This window comes from Mixophyes fleayi, chromosome 4 (genome assembly GCF_038048845.1).
Source record: "Mixophyes fleayi isolate aMixFle1 chromosome 4, aMixFle1.hap1, whole genome shotgun sequence".
NCBI lineage: Eukaryota > Metazoa > Chordata > Amphibia > Anura > Limnodynastidae > Mixophyes > Mixophyes fleayi.
In genome coordinates, this window is record NC_134405.1 from 164,037,938 (window position 1) to 164,058,131 (window position 20,194).

At 39.7% G+C, this 20,194-nt stretch overlaps 2 protein-coding genes across 3 annotated transcripts in view; one reads left to right on the forward strand and one right to left on the reverse strand.

Moving 5' to 3' along the window:
• PMPCB (peptidase, mitochondrial processing subunit beta) overlaps positions 1-1,308 on the forward strand; it is a 29,099-nt gene extending 27,791 nt beyond the window's left edge. For both annotated transcript variants that reach the window (XM_075208737.1, XM_075208736.1), the window contains exon 13: positions 687-1,308. In XM_075208737.1, the coding sequence (XP_075064838.1) occupies positions 687-751 (65 nt within the window). In that variant the 3' untranslated portion in view covers positions 752-1,308. The remainder of the gene's footprint in view (positions 1-686) is intronic.
• Positions 926-19,965, reverse strand: DNAJC2 (DnaJ heat shock protein family (Hsp40) member C2). Its single transcript, XM_075208735.1, has 17 exons — positions 19,808-19,965; positions 18,094-18,284; positions 14,692-14,767; positions 14,415-14,513; positions 13,932-14,073; positions 13,703-13,783; positions 13,510-13,575; positions 12,222-12,313; positions 10,626-10,747; positions 8,790-8,939; positions 7,754-7,842; positions 7,256-7,325; positions 5,554-5,738; positions 2,923-3,023; positions 2,123-2,233; positions 1,391-1,545; positions 926-1,102 (listed from the first exon to the last, which is right to left on the reverse strand). The coding sequence occupies exons 1-17, from the start codon at positions 19,863-19,865 to the stop codon at positions 1,028-1,030; spliced, it is 1,863 nt and encodes a 620-aa protein (XP_075064836.1). The 5' UTR covers positions 19,866-19,965; the 3' UTR covers positions 926-1,027.
• Positions 19,966-20,194: the final 229 nt, after the last annotated feature.

The following is a 20,194-nucleotide window of genomic DNA, read 5'->3' on the forward strand; positions in this document are numbered from 1 at the left end:
TTGTGTGGGAAGGTTCTCTATGCAGCTTTCAGTTACTCCCCTCCTGTGGAGAGTGGCATTGGGTCATCTTACCGTCTGTGCCCCTCTACTCCTTAAGGAAAGAAAAAGGGAGTACTTTGTATTTCCCATTCAATCCTTCGCTGTAACGGGTAAAACAATATAAATCCTTGAGGCGTTGGACTATTTTCTAAACTTTTTTTTCTGGTCTCCTTGTTTACGGAGTGAGGAGCAGGTAACTTATAAAGGGGATTATTCTTTTTCCAGCCTAAACCATGACCTACTGTCTGTGTCCCCTACAAAATACACTTCAAAGGGAAACATTTTAAATATTCTATATAGAAATGGTGCTACATTTTAACTGTGTTATTTGTGCTAGTCATCTGCGTTTATTAAAAGTTTCAGAACTCAGGCTAAATTTACTGAAGTCCCAAAACAGTGTAGTAGACTTCTTGCACAGATTATGGTTATTGTAGGGTTGGTAAATTATATATAGTAGAGTGATGAAATAATTTTTTTAATTAATGACAAAATTAAGTGTCAACCTGAGGCCTTACGTAAAGAATATAAAGCAATCTGTTCTATAGCAATGACCACTAATATGTTTTTCACTATGCTTTGTAGCCCAGTTGTGTCCTATTGTCCTTTTGTATACAAAGCATTTAACATTCATCTCTTGTCTTCACCAGGCCCCATTGGACAACTCCCTGAATATAACCAGATTCGAAGTGGCATGTACTGGCTGAGACAGTGAACATATCCATTTTTAAACAAACGTTTGCAAACATTTCTCATTTGGTTTTTTTTGTGTATTTTTTTAGATTTCTCTTATATGAGCCTTGTAGGACTCAGAGATTAATGGTTTAGTTGGTTGTTTAAGTATCAGTCTTTGTTGTAAATATTGCAGAACTCAGTAACAACACTTGACTGTACATTAACAAAAACAAAATGTTTAATATAATTTATCCAACCAAATACTTAGCAGTATTTGTTAATTTTATTATAAAACATAGCACAAACAGATGGAGTCTCATTTCTTGCCCTTGGTTGCATTCACTACATGTTCTTGAGCTGCTTTTTTGGCCTTTACCATTTCTACAAGTTCCTGTGAAGAGAGAAACGGTACAGCAGAATTACACGTAGAAGTGGAAATGTTTTCTAGAACCACTTTTAAACTTCAATATCTGAAAAATGAGTGTTGGACTAAACTACCTCTGAAAACGGCAAAGACATCTCTAAACAATGTTACTTAAGTGCTAAAATGTCAGCCAAGTCTTACTGTGGTTTAATAAACACTTTTGATAAAGTAAACATTGTGGTATTATCAATTTAACAGTCTTACATGAAGTCAACACCCTACTTGCAGATGAAGTTAGAACAAAGTATAGCCCACCTTATATCTTTTCATGCAGTCTTTCTTTGACCGGCCAGGGACAGCTTCTGCAATCTTCTCCCACCTTTCAGGAGTATTTACAGGATAGGTTTTTAGCGCTTGCTCTAGAAGTTTTTGTTCTTCAGTGGTCCAAGGGGTAGAGTCTGCTCCAGGGCCTTTCATATGGGAAAGTGTAATAATAATGGATATTAGTCTCATGATCATTTCTCCACTCATCATTCCTACTGCTTAACAGCTCCAGTCCTTCACAAACAACTATTGGTGGCATTATTTGTACATTCTAAAACAAAAGGATGCACATATAGATTATGCATTCTGGAACCATTTGCACTGCTTGCTGTAGTCATTTAAAGTTCTCATGGGTGTTAATCAGTAGGAGAACTGACCACTTATGATTGAAGCAGATGTGAGTACATTGTGAACAGCTAATATATGTTAATATATTTTGAGGAACTTTATTTAACAGGAAATCACTAAACATCAATGGTAGTTTAGTTTCCAGGCTTAGCACATGGAATAAAATTCACTTGAAGATTGCTTGAAATATCATGTTACTGTCTGGCTAGCAGTAGTATGCTCATCATCAACTAATCTACACAGAAAATACTTCAACATGGATTCATTAAAAAACAAAATGCAAATCAGTTAATTTAATATAACCAATTCTACAGTATGAATGATCCTCATAATAGACCAGCATAGCAACACATCATACATTGTTACTCTATTTACCTTCAAAGCGTTCTGAAGGCATAGCATTATCCACAGACGGAGGAACAACTTTGTGCTCTTTCTTGAACTTGTCAAAAGCTTTCTTGTTGATGTCATCCTTTTGCTGAGGATCTGAAATAAAAGTAAATAATTTTGGACTGTTCCACGGACAAAAGTACTTCAAGTGTACCCTTCCTTGTAACATTGATAATATCCACAATATGACAGTTTTCTGGCTGAAGTAATTCAAAAGAAAAACATTGCATTCCTTCAGTGATGTTATAGCTTTACCCCAAGTCTGTCAAGGCCTTCAGCACACGGATGGGGGGGGGCAGGCATGTTTGTTTCTGGCTTAATTACTCCGGAAAACTTGGTGGCTTAACATTTTAAATGCTATCAAAGTGAAGAGGATTGGTACTACTGCTGGTAAGTATATTTTAACACATGAGCAAAATGTAGACGTGCGCTGCTCAGAATTTAATTCCTTTAGCTTTGGAACAAAGTAAAGAGATCACATTTGATATGTAGCAAACATGGTACTGTGGAAGTGCTCTCAGTCTAGTTTTTGAAACATAACTTTTATAAAACAGATTGACATACAAAAAGTAACAAATCCATCTATAGCAGTGTATATATTAACATTCTATATTTGACCTAAAAGCAAAGTTTCAAAACATCTTACAAAATAGCTGTTTGATAGTTACCATAATTATATATAAATCACTGTGGTAAATCTTAGCACTGTCTGCTGTATAATCTGTTTTACAGGTCTATTTCAAGACTATGCTATATAAAAAGTAACTACACGGCTCTTCACTTACCTAGCTTCTGTAGGGACTTTGCTTTATTTATTACATCCTTTGCCGTCCTCTTTATTCCAGAAATGGAGTGCAAATTCATATAGTTGGCAATAACTTCCCACCTGCAGATTAATACAATGTTATCATACAACAAACACATTGATTTATTGATATGGTTGGTTTGGATACACTTGGCTGATGATTATTCTACTCCCCATGGAATGCATCTAAACAGTTTTGCAGCAAAAATAGGGAGCAATTTGGTCTTCACATTTGTCTGTGTCACGGTTATCCAATGTGATCTAAATGTGGATGGTAGTTTCAATTTAGTCACTAAAAAGGAAATCGTACATTTTTTTTATTTAATATTTATATATTTCAGGATTGTTAAGAGGGATTTGTGCACATTAAAATAATTTTAAGAAATACTTGACTTCTAGAGAATCCTTCCAACCTTTATCAATGGACTTTGAATTGTCAATGGAGTGGAGCTGTGAGACTACACAAGACCTTATAGCATTGGGTTATAATAGATGTCAGCCTACAAACATAATTCTACCCCATGAGACGGCAAAACAAAATAAATACATCTTTCATCCCATTTTCTACACCTCAATGTAACAGAATACCATTGGATTGCAGGCGTCTAGGTTAGTATGGTCTGATATTATCATTGTCAAAAATGACATTGATGGTCACCGATCACTATTGTGGTGACTTATGGCTAATACATGTATCTGCAGAGAAGTCATACATGATAGTTACACTTTCATGTATTAGATACAAAATGGTTTCGTTTTTTTCAACCACATATAACTGAATATGCTGAACACCTTTGTCTGTCCTTTTTCCAGAAAAAAAAGGACAGACTTTCCATAAAATGTGGTGTTAGGACATAGCAGTTTCTCAATATACTTTTAAAAGTGAATTTAAGCATAAAAAGTTGTCAGTAAGTGATCAATCATCAACCTAAACTGGAGATTATCAGTGCTCATTAAGCCTAAAGTGAGAGACCTGTTTATCGCTGTATATATATTATGCATACTAAATATTTTAACATTCAACATTTTATGCCTGAATTTCCAACAAGAGCCCCCAGAGACTAAATAAAAGCCAGATGCGCAGCTTATGAGAATGTGGGGTATATTTACTAAACTGCAGGTTTAAAAAAGTGGAGATTGTGGTTCCCCCCCCCCCCCCCCCTTTCCCTTCTAATTCTCCCTCACCCCTCCCACCATTTGTACTATTGGCTCATATACTTTAACAAAAGCAAAAAAAATGTAAGTATAGTTCATTTATGTTTCAAGTTGTCGTAGGGCGTTTGCGCTGGATTCTACTGCAAAGTTTTACCTCATATTGTACACACCTTTTATTGAATAACCAGCCAAAATAAAGATTTAAAAATAAATAAGTGGAGATGTTACCTATAGCAACCAATCAGAATTGAGCTGTCATTTTGTAGAATGCACTAAATAAATGACAGCTAGTATCTGATTGATTGTGTGACTGGATCAATTATAAATAACTTATTTGTGGCTGGATCATGTAGAAATAATTTATTGTAGAAATCTATTTCAAAGTATATAATTGCAAATGCACTTATCGTGTTACATCGGGAGATGTGTTTTGTATAGGAAATGCATTCGTTCCTGAGGTATTGATTTGTAATGTACTATGCCAGGGTAGCAAATTTGTATTCTGTAACTGTATGAAGAAAGGACTCCATGTTAATTAGACCTTTTACTGTGTGAGTGTACAACACACCTGAAGGCACAGGAAGGTTTAATTAGACGTGCTGTTAGTTTTCCTCTGTCCCTAGAACAGGATGCAGGAAATCACAGCAAGCTTTAGGAACTCACAGATTGACTTTTGTAAGTTAAATTGTATTAGATGCAAGATTAGATTACCTCCTGAGATCTGAATGAAATATTGTAGTCTGTACGGAGGCATCTGATCAGGGGACCGGTTTACCCCCTGTCAAGGCTAGTCTCAAAACTGTATAAAAAAAAAGAGAGCCCTTGTACACTGAAATGTAACATTCTTGTACCATCTATACTTCTGGATAGATCGCTAGTATCACAGACTGGCGTTTGAACTGTCCTCGTTTGGACTACTTGAGCTAATAAACTATCTTTTGCTTCAAAAGACCTGTTTGAAAACTTCTCCATGGTGAAATTCCTGTGGCCTACAGATTAGACCCAACTCTAATCCAATCCCCGCTGTTCTGAGGTTTGGACCCAGCTTTCCGGTACCACCGCTCTACCCAGCAGCTTTGGCCAGTGTGATAGGGCAGGGGGGATCCATCCACAGCAACCCTGATCCATAGGAAGAGGTCAGCAGTACCAGCCCTGGGCTATACCAGCAACAGGGTACACTAGCAGCAACAGTTACCCAGAAGGAACCCGGTCCTGGATGCCGATAAGGAGTCCAGTGGTGGCATCAGCTTAAGCCCCTGCTACTGTGGTTAGAGGGCGCACTTGGGATAAAGAAAGGGAACGGTGGCACAGTAAGCCCAGCTGGTTCCCAGCAACAACAGACAGGGTGGCATAGGCGGTCCATCCTGTCACAGGTTGCTATAGGCAATATCTCCACTTTTTCAAACCCAGTTTAGTAAATATACCCCAAAGTCCTCAGTGAATTTTGCCCCCTTACCTTGCATTAGTTCCAGCAGGAAATAAGTTCACAGCTTTAATAAGTAGCTGCAAGTCATCTTCTGACCAAGACTTGCTGCTGTTCCCACCTCCGTAAGCAGACTGCTCTGCACCTTTTGTGGACTGCCTCATACGAGCCTCTTCCTGCTCCTTCTCTCTTTTAAGCTGGGCATTCACTTCTGCAATCTAAAGAAGATTTGCTCACAGAACTCATCCTACTCAACTCTCTAAATGGTTGTTTCTCAGACAAATGCTTCACAGGAGAGCCACATCTAACCCAGGGAACTAGGTTTACCCAAAATGTAAATTGACAAATTAAACAAGTTACAATGTGCAACTTTCAAAAGCACTTTACCCTCAAACATTTGTTTGCTTACCGGTACTTAGAGCATTAAGACGTTAACAGCTGCAGAGTATTTCAGTTCAGCTAACGCCTGCTTGTCCATCTATAGACACATTTAAATGGGAGGGGAAAGACCAATATGTGGCCAGTTCAAGGCTTCTAAACATTAACCATAGAACACAGTAGTCAGTCATGCAGGGCCAAACACACCTCCATATTAAAAAGGTTTATACATCCATATTTTAACTTAAATACACCCAAAAGTATACTTTGTAAATGCAAGTGCCTGCCGAATTTTTTTATTGTTAGATACACTAGCTGATTGTATTTATCATCTACAATTAAAGTAAGTTCTTTTCAGGGTGCACAATTCCATGCAGTCTGATGCATTCATTGGCACCCCAAGCCCAAATAATTACCAAGTAGTCCCTCACTGTGCTTACCACCGGCCCTTGCCGCGGCACCCCAAAGAGCCGCAGTGCACAGTTTTGGAACCACTGGCTTATTGCATTGGCAAATGCAAAGCTACAGCAAGATGACACAGCAGCGAGGACTAGATGTATGTACAAGACTGCCAGCAATACCTCCTCCTGAAGAGGAGAGTTTTCAGTTACAGGTAAAGTCTGTGCTGGAGTGCATTTATCTAACGAACAAGAAGACAAGCCTTGCATGTACAAAACAGACCCTTTCAGTCTAATCTATTGAAAGAAGAAGAAGAAAAAAACCGGCCATGTGAGCATAATTTCATGTATATGTGCTTTTAATGCCACACAGTAGTGATGGAAGACTACTGCCAACATTTAGATGTCTGGTTTGATCAGATGTTGCCCTACCCCCTCCCAAATTGTAGTTTACTGAGCTGAAATACTCAAGAAAACTAAAAGGCTTTGGGAATATAAAAGGAAATGGACACACACAAAATGTATCTCTGTTAAGCTTAATCCAGATTAGAAGCGTCATTTCATGTGCCTGCTTGTCATGCAGATTCTGGCCACGCAATGTGTACATGTGTATGTATAGAGTGCTAGTAAAAAACAAAAACACACCACTGTGGTGCTTTCAGTATCAAAGGAAATCCCACCTCTCTCTATTGTAACTCAATAGTTTCCTATATCCTTGATTAACAGTACACATATTTAGCATCTACACTCGGGATCTAGCTAAATACAGATCAAAGTAATAATTTGGAATGCTATGAATATGAAAACTTAATGAAGGGAAAATAACGGAAAGCTATATTTTTTATGTGCTTTTTGTTTGTTCTAAAAGCTCTTCAAAAAAAACAAAAAAACATGAAGATGAACTACTAAAATACTGACTCTTGCATTACAAATGATAAAAAGAAAGCTACTTCACATACCTGTTTCTCAACAGCCGTTTTACCTTCTTCTTTAGAGCTTCCTGAAAGGGTCTCATTCAGAGACTGTAAACTGAAAGTATAGGGTTACACTGGATGAGCTGCATGTAAGTCAATAAAAGACAACTTTTTTAATTTATCCCATGACCAGGCCATTTTTTTCTTCATGGGAGTTTGAAAACTTCATGTATATCTCCCTCATTAGTGTACTCCTCCTTACTCAAACATGTCCCCATGACCTGAAGCCAAGAGCCAGCTCATAATGAACCTTGCTCATCTTCCTTGTAAGCGACATTAGAGGCACTGCCAAGCCTTTCACAGCTCTTCAATAGCGCTCTATTTAGTGGCAATGGATGGACAGAGTCCTCCACTCCAAGCCTACGAGATGGCTCTCTGCTTCAGTTTACAGGTGGTATCCCAGGGGAAAAAACCCTAATATTACATCAAATAATATCAGAATGGAAACAAAGTGTTATAAAAGAACTATATCAAATCCATTACCTAGCTAGCTCAAGACGATCACATAGTTTTTCTATTTCTTCCATCATTTTCACACTTTCTGCTTCATTGTCAGAAAAGTAGTTTGAATTCTGTGGTGAAAAATAAAATAAAGTAAATGGTGTTTTTACTAATTTGGACACATAAGAGGCAGCCCGATTCTGGTTCTATAAAGCATATTTTAGTTGCCATGTCAACAGATATTTTTCCAGCCCCATATTAAGTAGTTTATATATTCTTAAACTTGGATTACAGTAGTCACCCGGAGGTAAATTGAAGGTCATTTCTCACCACCACAGATGTACAATACACTCTTCAGGCAGCACAGATTTTATGTCCATTTTCTATCTAAATATGTGTAGATGTATATATAACTGGTGCCTAATCAGATCTACATAGCCATACCGGACGCATTTAATATGCAGAGCGACATCTGGTGCTCGATATAACATTCTCATATAACATTCTCTATATCTATATTTGGTAAGAAGTTTAATAAGCACAGGCATACCTGGTGCTCACAATGTAGTGTGAGGAAGAAAGCAGTGAGACACCTGTAGGGCTGTCTTTGCTGTTTATATGATTTTATTTCCCATTGCATGGGGAGGATATGGACAGCCTCTGCCTTTACTGCAAGCGAGAGGTGTGCTTTCTAACTTGAGATACAACAGGACCGGCGGATTAGGTTCACGTTTCCTGCATAATAGAGAAACCTTTCCACTGACCCAGTTACCACTATGTACGGGGGGAGGGTCACTAGGAGAGCACTGTAAAGTTAAAGACTGTCTGTAATGTCAAATTGTTTGATGTTTTCAAATTACAATGATTTGATATTAATATAGCTCAACTGAAGATACTAGCATATATTGTTCCTGGGTGCTGATTTATCTCTGTTGTAAATTCACAGAAGAACAAGTTCATAAGGGTGTCACCATAGGATATATGGTGAAGTCTCCTAAGTGTGAGGAAGTCATTTCCATAAAGTTAAGAGTAGACAAATTAGTGATGGCAGCTAAAGACTGCTAATATTTCCACAAACCTTGCATGAAGTGCGCAGCCTCTGCCGTTCCTTCTTTATGGCTTTCTTCTGTATGTCCTTTTCCTTCTTCAAAAGCAGTGCTTGCTGACGAGCTTCTTCCTCTTCCTTCTCTTTTGCTAATCGAACAGCATCCAGCTCCGCTTGCCTTTGCTGTAATAATTATATGTTTATTTGTATCATTCTCCCTCTGTATCTCTCTTGCAGACACCAACAGTTAAACGTCTTCTGACAGTGTTCTCACTCCATCCTGCTGTGTAGATGCAGGATGCACCACAATTCGTCATCCCATTCCCTCTACACATGGATTGTAAAAGTGTAAGTCTATCTGCATCGCGCTATGCAAGATTCCACACAGCAAGGTGCAGGTAGGACACAGGCGTTAAACCTGCAGATAGGAACTGTCGTTTAAACAGAGGGTTTGGTGACAAGAGGAGAGTACTGCACTCTGCTTCATCTTTACATTTTTTTTTTTTGGGGGGGGGGGTTTAAGGGGAATCACTTAAGCTCACTAAAACACCCCAGGCAGGCATATTGTGCACCCAAGTAAATAATAGAATACAACCCAGCCCAGTGCCCACCTTCTATGCAGAAAACTGGAAACAGAATAGGGGGTTATAGGGAGCAGGTGGTGTCGCTTACCAGGGCTCTGCCACCTAAGGGTACATCAGAACCCAATGAATGAGAATATTCCTATGTAACCCCCTGACCAGGTGTGTAGTGTAAGGGACACAGGTTGCACTGTGCACCTCCTTCTCCAGCCCTGGCTAGCTCACGGGCATGGGTGTGAATTACCAGGGAGTCCCCGCACATGCAGGTTATTTTATTACAAAGACTCTGTGAAGATGTTGGGTCACATGTCATGTACCTTTGTGCTGCTATCAGATGTCTCAATAATTTGGGCACCAGACCATCTCTATATTGCAAAATATAACATCTTTATTTACCCTCCTTCACTCCAGCACATTCTTAAACGGTTGCAATGATAAGTAAATATATACAGTTCCTATATACATGTCCTGTCTATCTTCTCAGCTTCCTCTGACCACCATTACTTTCCTCACAGCTTCCAGCTGTCACTTCCCTCACTCCCAGGCTGCTGTTTTCTCCATTAGACCCTGCTCAACCTCCTCTTGTCTCCAGTCTCTCTCACTGATCTAACCAGCCTCTCACTCTCCTCTTGTCTCTTCTCTCTCCAGCATGGGAGTCCTACCTCTCTTCCAGCATGCTGTGCTTCCTGGAAGCTGTCACATTTACTCTCTCTTGGTTTTAATGGAGTACCCCCTGGAGGTGGGGATCCACCTATGGACATGTCCCTAAAGGCGGACATAAATAATTGTGTCCTCAAGGCATGAGCTGCACACTCCCTTCACTAGCCAACTACCCGGGACCACCCTCCTGGGTCCTGGCTGGCAGGATGTCTTCCACTAACGGTCACACAGCCATACTGCCACACAGGTTCTGGTCCGCCCATACCAGCCTTGTTGCTAAGCAACCCTCTTGCTGTGTCTCCTCTAGGTCCCTGTGCCGAGCCGCACACTCAGCATCCTGGAGGCATCAACTACAACACCAGAGGGGGTGTTACACCTATAACCAGGATAGCTATTGTCCAATACCATATTTACGTGCCAATAACTTCCCTACACAGAGTTCACAACATTGCATTGTTCTGTATCAGTATTGCTTCGCCCAGTGCTCATACTGTCAGCCTTACTTTAGTAATTACATTGTCAACCAGCATTTTCAAATTTAGTTTTAATATAGTGGCGAGTGTTTGTTCTGAATAACCTGCAACACATTCATGAGCTGGATGCATGTACAATCTCCCCTTACACGTACCTTTTCTTTTTCTTCCTGCTCTTTTCTCCTGGCATCCACCTTGGCTTTCTTTTCTGCTTCTTTCCTCGCTTTCTCCTCCTCCTTGAATTTCTTTATTCTAGGGTCACTGCTATATGCATTGTCTAGAAGAACAAAAAAAAAAATGCATAAATAATGTATAAAGCTTGAAAAGGACATACATTGTGTGCTCTAGACCTTTGTAATTTTTTTGTGTATATATACACATTGATCAGCCACAACACTAAAACCACCTGCCAAACATTGTGTAGGTCCCACTCATGCACCCAGAACAGCTCCGACCCATTGAGGAATGGACTCCATAAGACCTCTGTAGGTGTCCTGTGGTATCTGGCACCATGACGTTGGAAGCAGACCCTTTGAGTCCTGTAAGTTGCAAGGTTGGGCCGCCATAGCTCGTATTTGTTTTTTTCAGCACATCCATAGATGCTCAGTCAGTGCGAGATATAGGTAATTTGGAGGCCAAGTCAACACCTTGAACTCTTTGTCATGTTCCTCAACTCATTCCTGAACAATTTTTGCAGTGTGGCAGGGAGCATTATCTGGCTGAAAGAGGCCACGGCCATCAGGGAATAACGTTGCCGTGAAGGAGTGTACTTGGTCTGCAACAATGTCCAGGTAGGTGATAAGTGTCAAAGTTACATCCACATGAATGCCAGAACCTAAGATTTCTCTGCAGAAAATTGCCCGGAGCATCACACTGCCTCCACTGGCTTGCCTTCTTCCCATATTGCATCCTGGTGCCATCTCTTCTCCAGGTAGGCGATGCACACTCACCCGACATCTACATGATGCAAAAGAAAATGAGATTCCTCAGACCAGGCAATCTTTTCCCACTGCTCCATGGTCCAGCTCTGGAGCTCATGTGCCCACTTTCGGCAGTGGACAGGGGTCAGCTTGGGCAATTTCACCAGTCTGTGGCTACACAGCAAGCTGTGAAGACACCTTTCTATCAAAGCCAGAATTAACTTTTTCAGCAATTTGTGCTACAGTAGCTCTTCTGTGGGTTTGGACCAGGTGGGCTAGCCTTCGCTCCCCATGCGCATCAATGAGCATTGGGCACCCATGACCCCGTCGCCAGTTCCCTGGTTGTTCTTCTTGGATCACTTTTGGTATGTACTCACCACTGCATACAGGAAGAACCCACAAAACCTCCCATTTTGGAGATGTTCTGACCCAGTCTCCACAATTTGGCCCTTGTCAAACTTGCTTAAATCCTTACGCTTTCACATTTTTCCTGCTTCCAACACATCAGCTTCAAGAACGGCCTGTCCACTTGCTGCTTAATATATCCCACCCCTTGACAGGTGCCATTGTAACAAGATAATAAATGTTATACACTCTAGTTGCCAGTGGTTGTAATGCTGTGGCTGATCGGGGTGTGGGGGTGTATGTGTATATGAAAAGCAGTTCTACATAAAATATGTAAGATACCACAAACAGAGGAAAGTGCATTTCTTTTTTAAGTACTGTCATTCCTGCAATTACTAAATTATTTTATGGATGAAGGTGATCTGCACATATACAGATAGATATGTATGTAATAAGTAGTATTGCATGTCAATAGTTTATATATACCAACTAATGTTCTTATCCTATTCATTTCTTCTTTTTTCCTTTGTGCTCGGGCGGCTCTGTTCTGTTTTTCAATCCACCTCCTCTCATCACGGCTAACAGAAAAATAGGAAAATGTAACACAACTTACTGGATAAACTAAACATCAAATGCAGAATTCCCAAAAATAATGCAGGGGTTAAACAATACTGGCCAAAAGTTGTAAAGGCTTTGTGATGTACTCAAGCAGTAATGCGCAACACTTTGTTTTGTTTTTTTTTGTTTTTTAAACATGTACCCTCATGTAAATTTACACCAAGTAGCCCATGATCTGTGTTAATGTATTCAAAGTTCCCCCCCATTACCAGAGTACATTTATAGCACTAAATTTGTAAAAACAATACAATTCTTATTAGTTTCCTGTATGCTGTATTATTCACTAATAAATTGATTTAAGTTCTATTTAACAGATATAACTACCCTTGAATCTAATCTGAGGTACCCCTTGGGCACACATAATACAGTATGAGGATCTAGGTGCTAAAGGACATTTTTGGAATATAATATGTACAATCCAGCAACTCAATAGTAACTAATTGAAAACTATAGTTAAATTATTAACAACAGACTTTACATAAAATTGTGTAAACAGCAAAATAATTCCCACACTGCACTTTGGTAGAACTGTCCAAGTGATTTGGCTACTCTGAAGGGCCTAAGAGGTGCATTGAAGAAACACAGCTGAAGTCCCAAATTAAATTAACATCTATGAAATGATTTTCATAAAACAACTGTTCAGTCTTTTATTTACTATATGGGCAATTCAATCTTTTTAGTGAAAATTAAGCCCATTTCTTCTCTTGCAATATACCCAATTAACATTTTTCTACATGGCATAGCACTGCATAAAATGCAGCAATTTATAAGACATGTATGAAAAATTAAAAAATGCCTTGGGTGTGACAATTTGACTGTGTACATTGTGATTTCAAATAGACTTTAAAGCTCCATTACCACCTACATGCTAAGTCTACCCCCCTCCACAGACCTCCAGGGGCTGCTCCATGGAGGCATTTGTCCTGCAGCTCTGTTATGCGTCTAGCAGCCATAGCCGTAAACCAAGGGGAGGTGTGAGCAAGAGGACCAATCACAGATTTCGCAGCTTCTCATTGGTTTTCTAGTTCACATTGCCCTCTGCAGCCATTCTGATGAATGGAAATGGTCAACATTTTGGGTGGTAATGTTACTTTAAGCAAGACTTGTAATATCATCACAAATGTAAGTGTCGTGCATATTTTCTAACACTACTTACCATTCAGCTTTTTCTTTTTCTTCTTCATCCAAGTAAGAAAATTCTCTCCAAGAATCAAAATTATACCTAAAATTTTGACACAAAATAAACAGACAACATAAAATGAATATATATATATATATAGCCTGTCACATGAATCTAGCAGGGCATTCACGTTCCATCGTTCATATGCAGAATAGAGCGACAAACCTACCAGAAAGAATAAAACGCGTCTACGTCTTCAATAAGGGTGTTCATGTTACCAAGCTTCTGAACATTTTTCTGGTTTGACCACCTATATGCAAAACACCTTTGATGTGATATCACTTCATGCAAAACAAAATTATTAGATATAGACTAAAAAAAAAATAGTAGTTTATTATGTTGAAGGAAAGAGAAAACAAAAAGCAAGGACAAGCTTGACATAATGTCTAGTTCAGTACCTGCTATTTCTATCAAACACAGGAGAATATACTTCAAAGAAGTTGTCTTTTGCCTCACTCTTAGAAGGTACAGAGTTATCAAAGGTGGGATCAACACTGTTGAACGCTCTCCTCTTCACAGGGTCAGATAGCATTTCATAAGCTAAAAAATGACAAAGCATCAAACAATAGGTCTTGTGTGAGAGTCTGAATGGTAGAGATTTCATACATGAAAATAAACAATTAAAAAACAGTTTTAGTCAAATACTTCAAGCATTGTACTATTACTTTTTGCCAAATATTTCAAGAATTATATTGCTTTAGCCAAATATTTACCTAAAAAGGAGATACAAGCATTTTTGTTTTCTACTTCATATCCAGTTGAGAAGTCAACATATATATTTATAGTTACAGCTGTTTACAATTATTTGTGACAGGAATAACGTCTGCTATACTTCTTTATTTACATATAGTTTCAATGACCATTCATTCCTCTAACCTTACCTTTAGTGATACACGTGAAATAGTCATTATCGCCTTCAACAATCTGCTCTCCTGCTGCTTTTCTCTTGTCGGGATGGTGTTTCAGAACCATTGCCTTGTCTGGTGACAAAGCAAAAACAGTTTCTTCAGTATTCAAGCACACAGACAGGGTAGAGGAACATGTTCGTACAATAATAGATTATATGAGAATATAAGTTGCTTCATTCCTTATTACCTTTCAAAAATGAAAATAGGAGACTAATAAATAAGTCCTTGTTATTGTTTCTGTTTTACTTACGGGCTGCTTTGATCTGTTTCTGTGTGGCCTTGTACCTCAGGCTCTTCAGTCCAAGCACTGCATAATGATCCTGGTTCTACAAACAAAAATACACAAATTAATCTTTATATTACCCTCTAAAAGGAGCTTTACTATCATTCTCTCATGCAGTCATATCATTCAATTCTTATTAATATGAACCCCACTTGGATTTATTTTACATTGTTAAGATACTGCTTAGTGTGTCCCAATAGGAGAAAACATAAAAAATGAAGAATTGTATACTGTATGTTCATACATTCTCTTGGTATGTTTCAATCTTATTGTTTTGTTTTGAAAAAACCCTAATAAAAATTACTTAAAAAAAAATAAAAAAATAAATAAAAAAGAAAAGAATTAGTGTTGCCACCGTTTCTTAATGAAAATTCTTCCAACATCCCTAGTGAACAATAAATAAATAATCCTCTTCCCTTTACTTGTTAAATAAAACTTAAAAAGACCGACAATCAATACAAATATTTTTTCTTATTCTACAATTCTATTTGTATTCAATAAATAGAGCACAATACACGCTCAGTCAGCAAAAACTGAGACAAGACCACACATTTATGTATAAATGCCCCTTAAATTGAATTTTACAATAGTGTTTTTATTTAGGGATAAGAAGATTTTTTACTCACCATGAAATCGATTTCTCCGACTCCAATTGGGGAACACTGCGAGACATTGGGGGTATAGTAGGTGGTACTAGGAGTTTAGGCACTTATCAACTTGTTTGTTCCCCACACTCCTCCCCTACTATGCCCCTCCTATCCACCTCAGACCTCAGTTTTGTATAACCAAGCCAGGAAGAGACCCCTCGAAGAAAAGACTGAAGATTACGTGATCCAGTAAACTGGCGCTGAAATTGATGTAGAGCACTGGGAGCTGCACCTTGCGGGAACCTAGGCGGAGTCCCATATCAGAGCCAGCTTGTGAAACAAAGTGACTTCGAGAAATAGCACTGGGACGTATGAAAACCCTAGGATTCACACCGAACGCTGTACTGTTTCCAGACCAAGTGGGACGGATGAGGAAAATGCCTTACAGGCTCTATTCAAGATACCAAGCAGTTCCCTGTGAAGAACCTCTGGCCCTAAGGTTAGGTTCTCCAACGCCACGGCGCCAAGCTAAATGATGTAAAAGAGTGGCAGAAAGAGGCCCCAGATCTGGCCACAGAGGTAGGTGGAAGGGAGGTGTCGCCACCAGTCGCCAATGTGAAAGAACCATGCTCTGTGAGGTAAATAAAGGGTCACCAGGATAGCTGGAAGCCGCACTCCTTTAGAAACTCTTTAGCATCCGTGAGAACCTGGGACATGGAAGTGACAGGTACACTAGACCGAAGCTCCGGGGAACATCCTGGCAACAGAAATTCCACTTAAGGGTCTGTTGATTATGAGCAGTAAAGGGGTGACCTGAGAAATAAGTATGGACATCCTGGGGACTAAGTCCGGAGTGCCCCCAAGACTCTCCCCCCACCCGACCTGCATACAGCTGCTTTGTCAGGCTGCCTATCAGGCAGACTAATTACATAATGACCCTGCAGCTGCTTGTCTATCTAGGGAGATTTGCCAGCAAGCTGTGCGAGGAGTGAGTCAGCTCAGAAGCTGCCGTCTCCTCCACTGACACCAGAGTGTAGGGAGCCCCAGGCTTTACACTCCTCTGGGTCTTGGTTGGATCCCTGCGCCGCACCTAAAGGAGGGAATAAAAATAACAAAGTGAAAACCGATAACTGTTAACAGTATAGGCAGGAGCCTATTCTGAAGTGACCTATTTCCTAGGCACTTAGAAAAAAACTGAGGTCTGAGCTGGAGTGGAGGGGCATAGTAGGGGAGGAGCGCGAGGAACAAACAAGCTCATAAGTGACTACACTCCTAGTGCCACCTACTACCCCCAATGCCTCGCAGTGTCCCTCAATGGTAAGAAAGAGAAAGCTATAATTAACCTGCTCTGAGTTGTGAAGAGGAAAAGCAGTATAAACCATAATGTGATGCCACAAAGGTGTAGGGACAAAACCGTGTGAAAACAGACTTGCAAGGGTACAAATCAGTGTAACCACAGAACTACTCTGTCTCTCACCCAGTTATTTCCCTCTTCACAGAAGGAACATCAAGTGTGGGATGGGGATATCCTTTTGCAATGGAAATGCTGAATAAGTGGTGTATTTATGATGTTTATTGAAAAAGTAAACCCATCAATTAAAGGGGACAAGCATCTCTTAAGTGGTAATAAGGCACTTACAGGTACACCGACTGTACCTGATCTCTTGAGAGTAGGTTTTCATAGAATTTGCTTTGTGGGTTAGGACAGTGTCACATGGAAAAGCTCATGTCAAGTTTTACAAGCGTTTTACTCACCGCTGAAAAATTGCTGCACTTTTACTGTGTTCAAAGAGTTCTGTGTCTTAGTAGTGTCATAATATATTCCTATGGGACAGCAATAAAATGCTGCAGGCAGTGTTTAAAAAAGCTGATTCAGCGATCCAATTGGCTCTGGTGTGATTTACAATGTGCCTAAAAATCACTGCCATCTGATCAATGCTTATGTAGCATTTATGCTGCATTTTAAATGCAGAACAGAAAGTGCCTTTGTGACTCACATTCTTTTATATAGCTCATAAACTAATGTAGCTGCATCAAACATTAACCCTTTATCTGGATATCATTTGAAATGTAGATTACATGGACATTTTAACATGGAACTTTATATCACTACTGTACCATAAAATAACATTTTAATTGGCTACATTTCAAGACTTCTCCACTCCTTTTAGATATGTACAAAATGGCAATGTTACTTTGTTTCTTACTAAATATATGCACATACCAATGAGCTGCTGCTAATTGAAATAACCCACTGTGAACACCATAACCCCAATTATTTTTTTTCAGGGAGCTCAATATCAATGTTGTGATTTATCAGTACCAGAAGTACAGATTTAAGACAGCTGTATTCCTTATGTTAAAACAAGTTCATGTATGAACTTTTCATGTAGAGGTGCATTTGATACCAAAACTTTCCTGCATCAGTATGAGGAGTCTCATGTCAGTACTCTGTGCTATTGGGGCTTCTGCTCCTCCCACAATATAACTTTCAGTTTCTGGCTCCTTGTTTACCTAAATTCTTCACATCATGAAATTACCTATGTCAGATGCTGCCCTCTCCTCAGTTACACAATCACACAAATGAAAACCACCCCCAACAAGATCAGATCACTCACATCCTGCTGCTGTGAACAATCTGATGATCTGATTGACCAATAAACAGGGTACATATGGACGAACAGGAGAATACACTTAACAACGAGCTGATCTGTGGCTGGGGTTGTGGCAGTTTCTTTCATTCATTCTTACAGAGCTGTAAACTCATTAAAGAAATATGCACCTTCCAGTCCTTAGGATCAAGTGTTTTCAACAAGCTAAATTCTTCCAACTGAAACTCTTCATCTTCAGACTCTTCTGAGGTTTCCTTCTCATCCTCCAGCTCCTGGAATGAGGCAGACACATTCCTATTCCTGCGCTTAATGAACGCTTCAAACCATCGTCCCACCGGTTCAACCTGACACAGCAACGAAGCTATCATAAAACAAAAACGCACAATCAAATCAGGGACAGTGCTACACACTGGAAAAGGACTCTCAGTAGGTTTCTTAAATGCATATAATGCTTACACAGAAACAATAAATTGAATAAATAAATTGAAATTGTTTTTCCTATAGAACATTTCTCCCGATAAAAACGTTCTATAAAGCACAAAAGATGTTATGATAATTTTGAAACAAGCACTTGTTTGAAGACACATTGATTTCATGCTACTGGTTTGTACAACTTTGCAGGATGCTTTGGGGAAAAAAATTCAGCTTATGCATAAAAAGTCAGTCACTGCCTAAACCCAGCATGCAGTAGTCATGCAGGTGACCATCATCATCATTTATATAGCGTCACCTATTCTACAGTGCTGTACAGAGAATATTTCTCATTCACATCAGTCCCTGCTCCATTGGAGCTTACAGACTAGGGATAAGTTTGTCAGCAGCCAATTAACCTATCAGTATATTTTTGGAATGTGGGAATAAACAAGAGCACCCAAAGGAAACCCACACAAACACGGGGAGAACATACAAACTCCACACAGATGGTGCCCTATAGATATATAGATGTATGAATCTACAAAGGAGGAGACACCTTTGTATTAATATGCTTAGTAATCATCACCTAACACTAACAATTATTGTCTCCCTCAGTAGTGGGAGACCTTCCACACTTTACTAGGAAACCCACGCAAACACAGGGAGAACATTCAAACTCCACACAAATAAGGCCCTGGTGGGGAATCAAACTCACAACCCTAAATTAGACTGGCATATATTCATACCAGCTAGCTGCATTATGTCAATAATGTGAACAGGACAGAGGATGTGATGATAAAAAAAAAGTGGCAACTGATCATTTCTGCAGGAAACAGCTAATGTATACAAACACATGGAGTCATAACATTTGTATAGAGGTCTGATCTAAGGGACTTCCCTGAACAATACAAAAATATACTAGTAGGTTAATTAGTTTATGACAAAATGGACACTAATATGTGTATGTTTGTGGGCATTTACACTTGTAAGCGTCAATGAGACAAGGAATGATGTGAACAATTCTGTATTGGATGCTAAACGCTGCACATGATAGTGGTGCTATCCAAATAAACATCAATAAATAGAAGTGCACAGTGGTTGCATTACACTTCCTTCCAAGACATTTCCCTTCCAAATGATATAGTAACTGCTATTGGCATGTTCTGAGTATACAGAATACAAATCATATATGCCACATACATGGTGTCCTAAGCACTGGCCTTTGTTACAGTGCCACCAATTGCGTTTTTCAGAGTCATCCCACATTATCCTTCACTTGTGGAATACACGCCGACACATAAATACGGTGCACAGCCCCAGATGTCCCAGTATACATATTATCATGACTGTACTCCATGTATGGCAGTGTACGTTAGCTCAGTGTCCCCCGTGCAGGGCGCTCTATGACGCACACACAGGCTGCAGTCCCCGGTGGTCAGACCTGGAATGAGGGCAGAGGATCGGACTCACCTGCACACAGGGACCTGGTGACTGCTGTACTGTGCTCGGGCCTCGCTTCCAGCAGCATGATGCCGACCTGAGGACACCGCTCACTGCAGACTGTGCTTCTCCTCCCGGCACTCACCCACAAAGCCGCATGGAGGAAACACGAGTACTTCCAGGTCACCAGTGGGTGTCACACTCAATCCTGTCCGGCCGGCACCCTTTCCCCCCCCTCATTCACACTGAAACATTTACATACGCCTCTATTATATTATAATTATTTTAAGATGGTTTTCGGTATTTAGTTTCTGGTGGAATTCTGCGTTTATTGTTCCTGTTTTATGGGGTACACATTTTTTTAAAAATCCATATCCTTTGGACGAGGCTGAAGTTAGCTTCTTATTCACTTCTTAT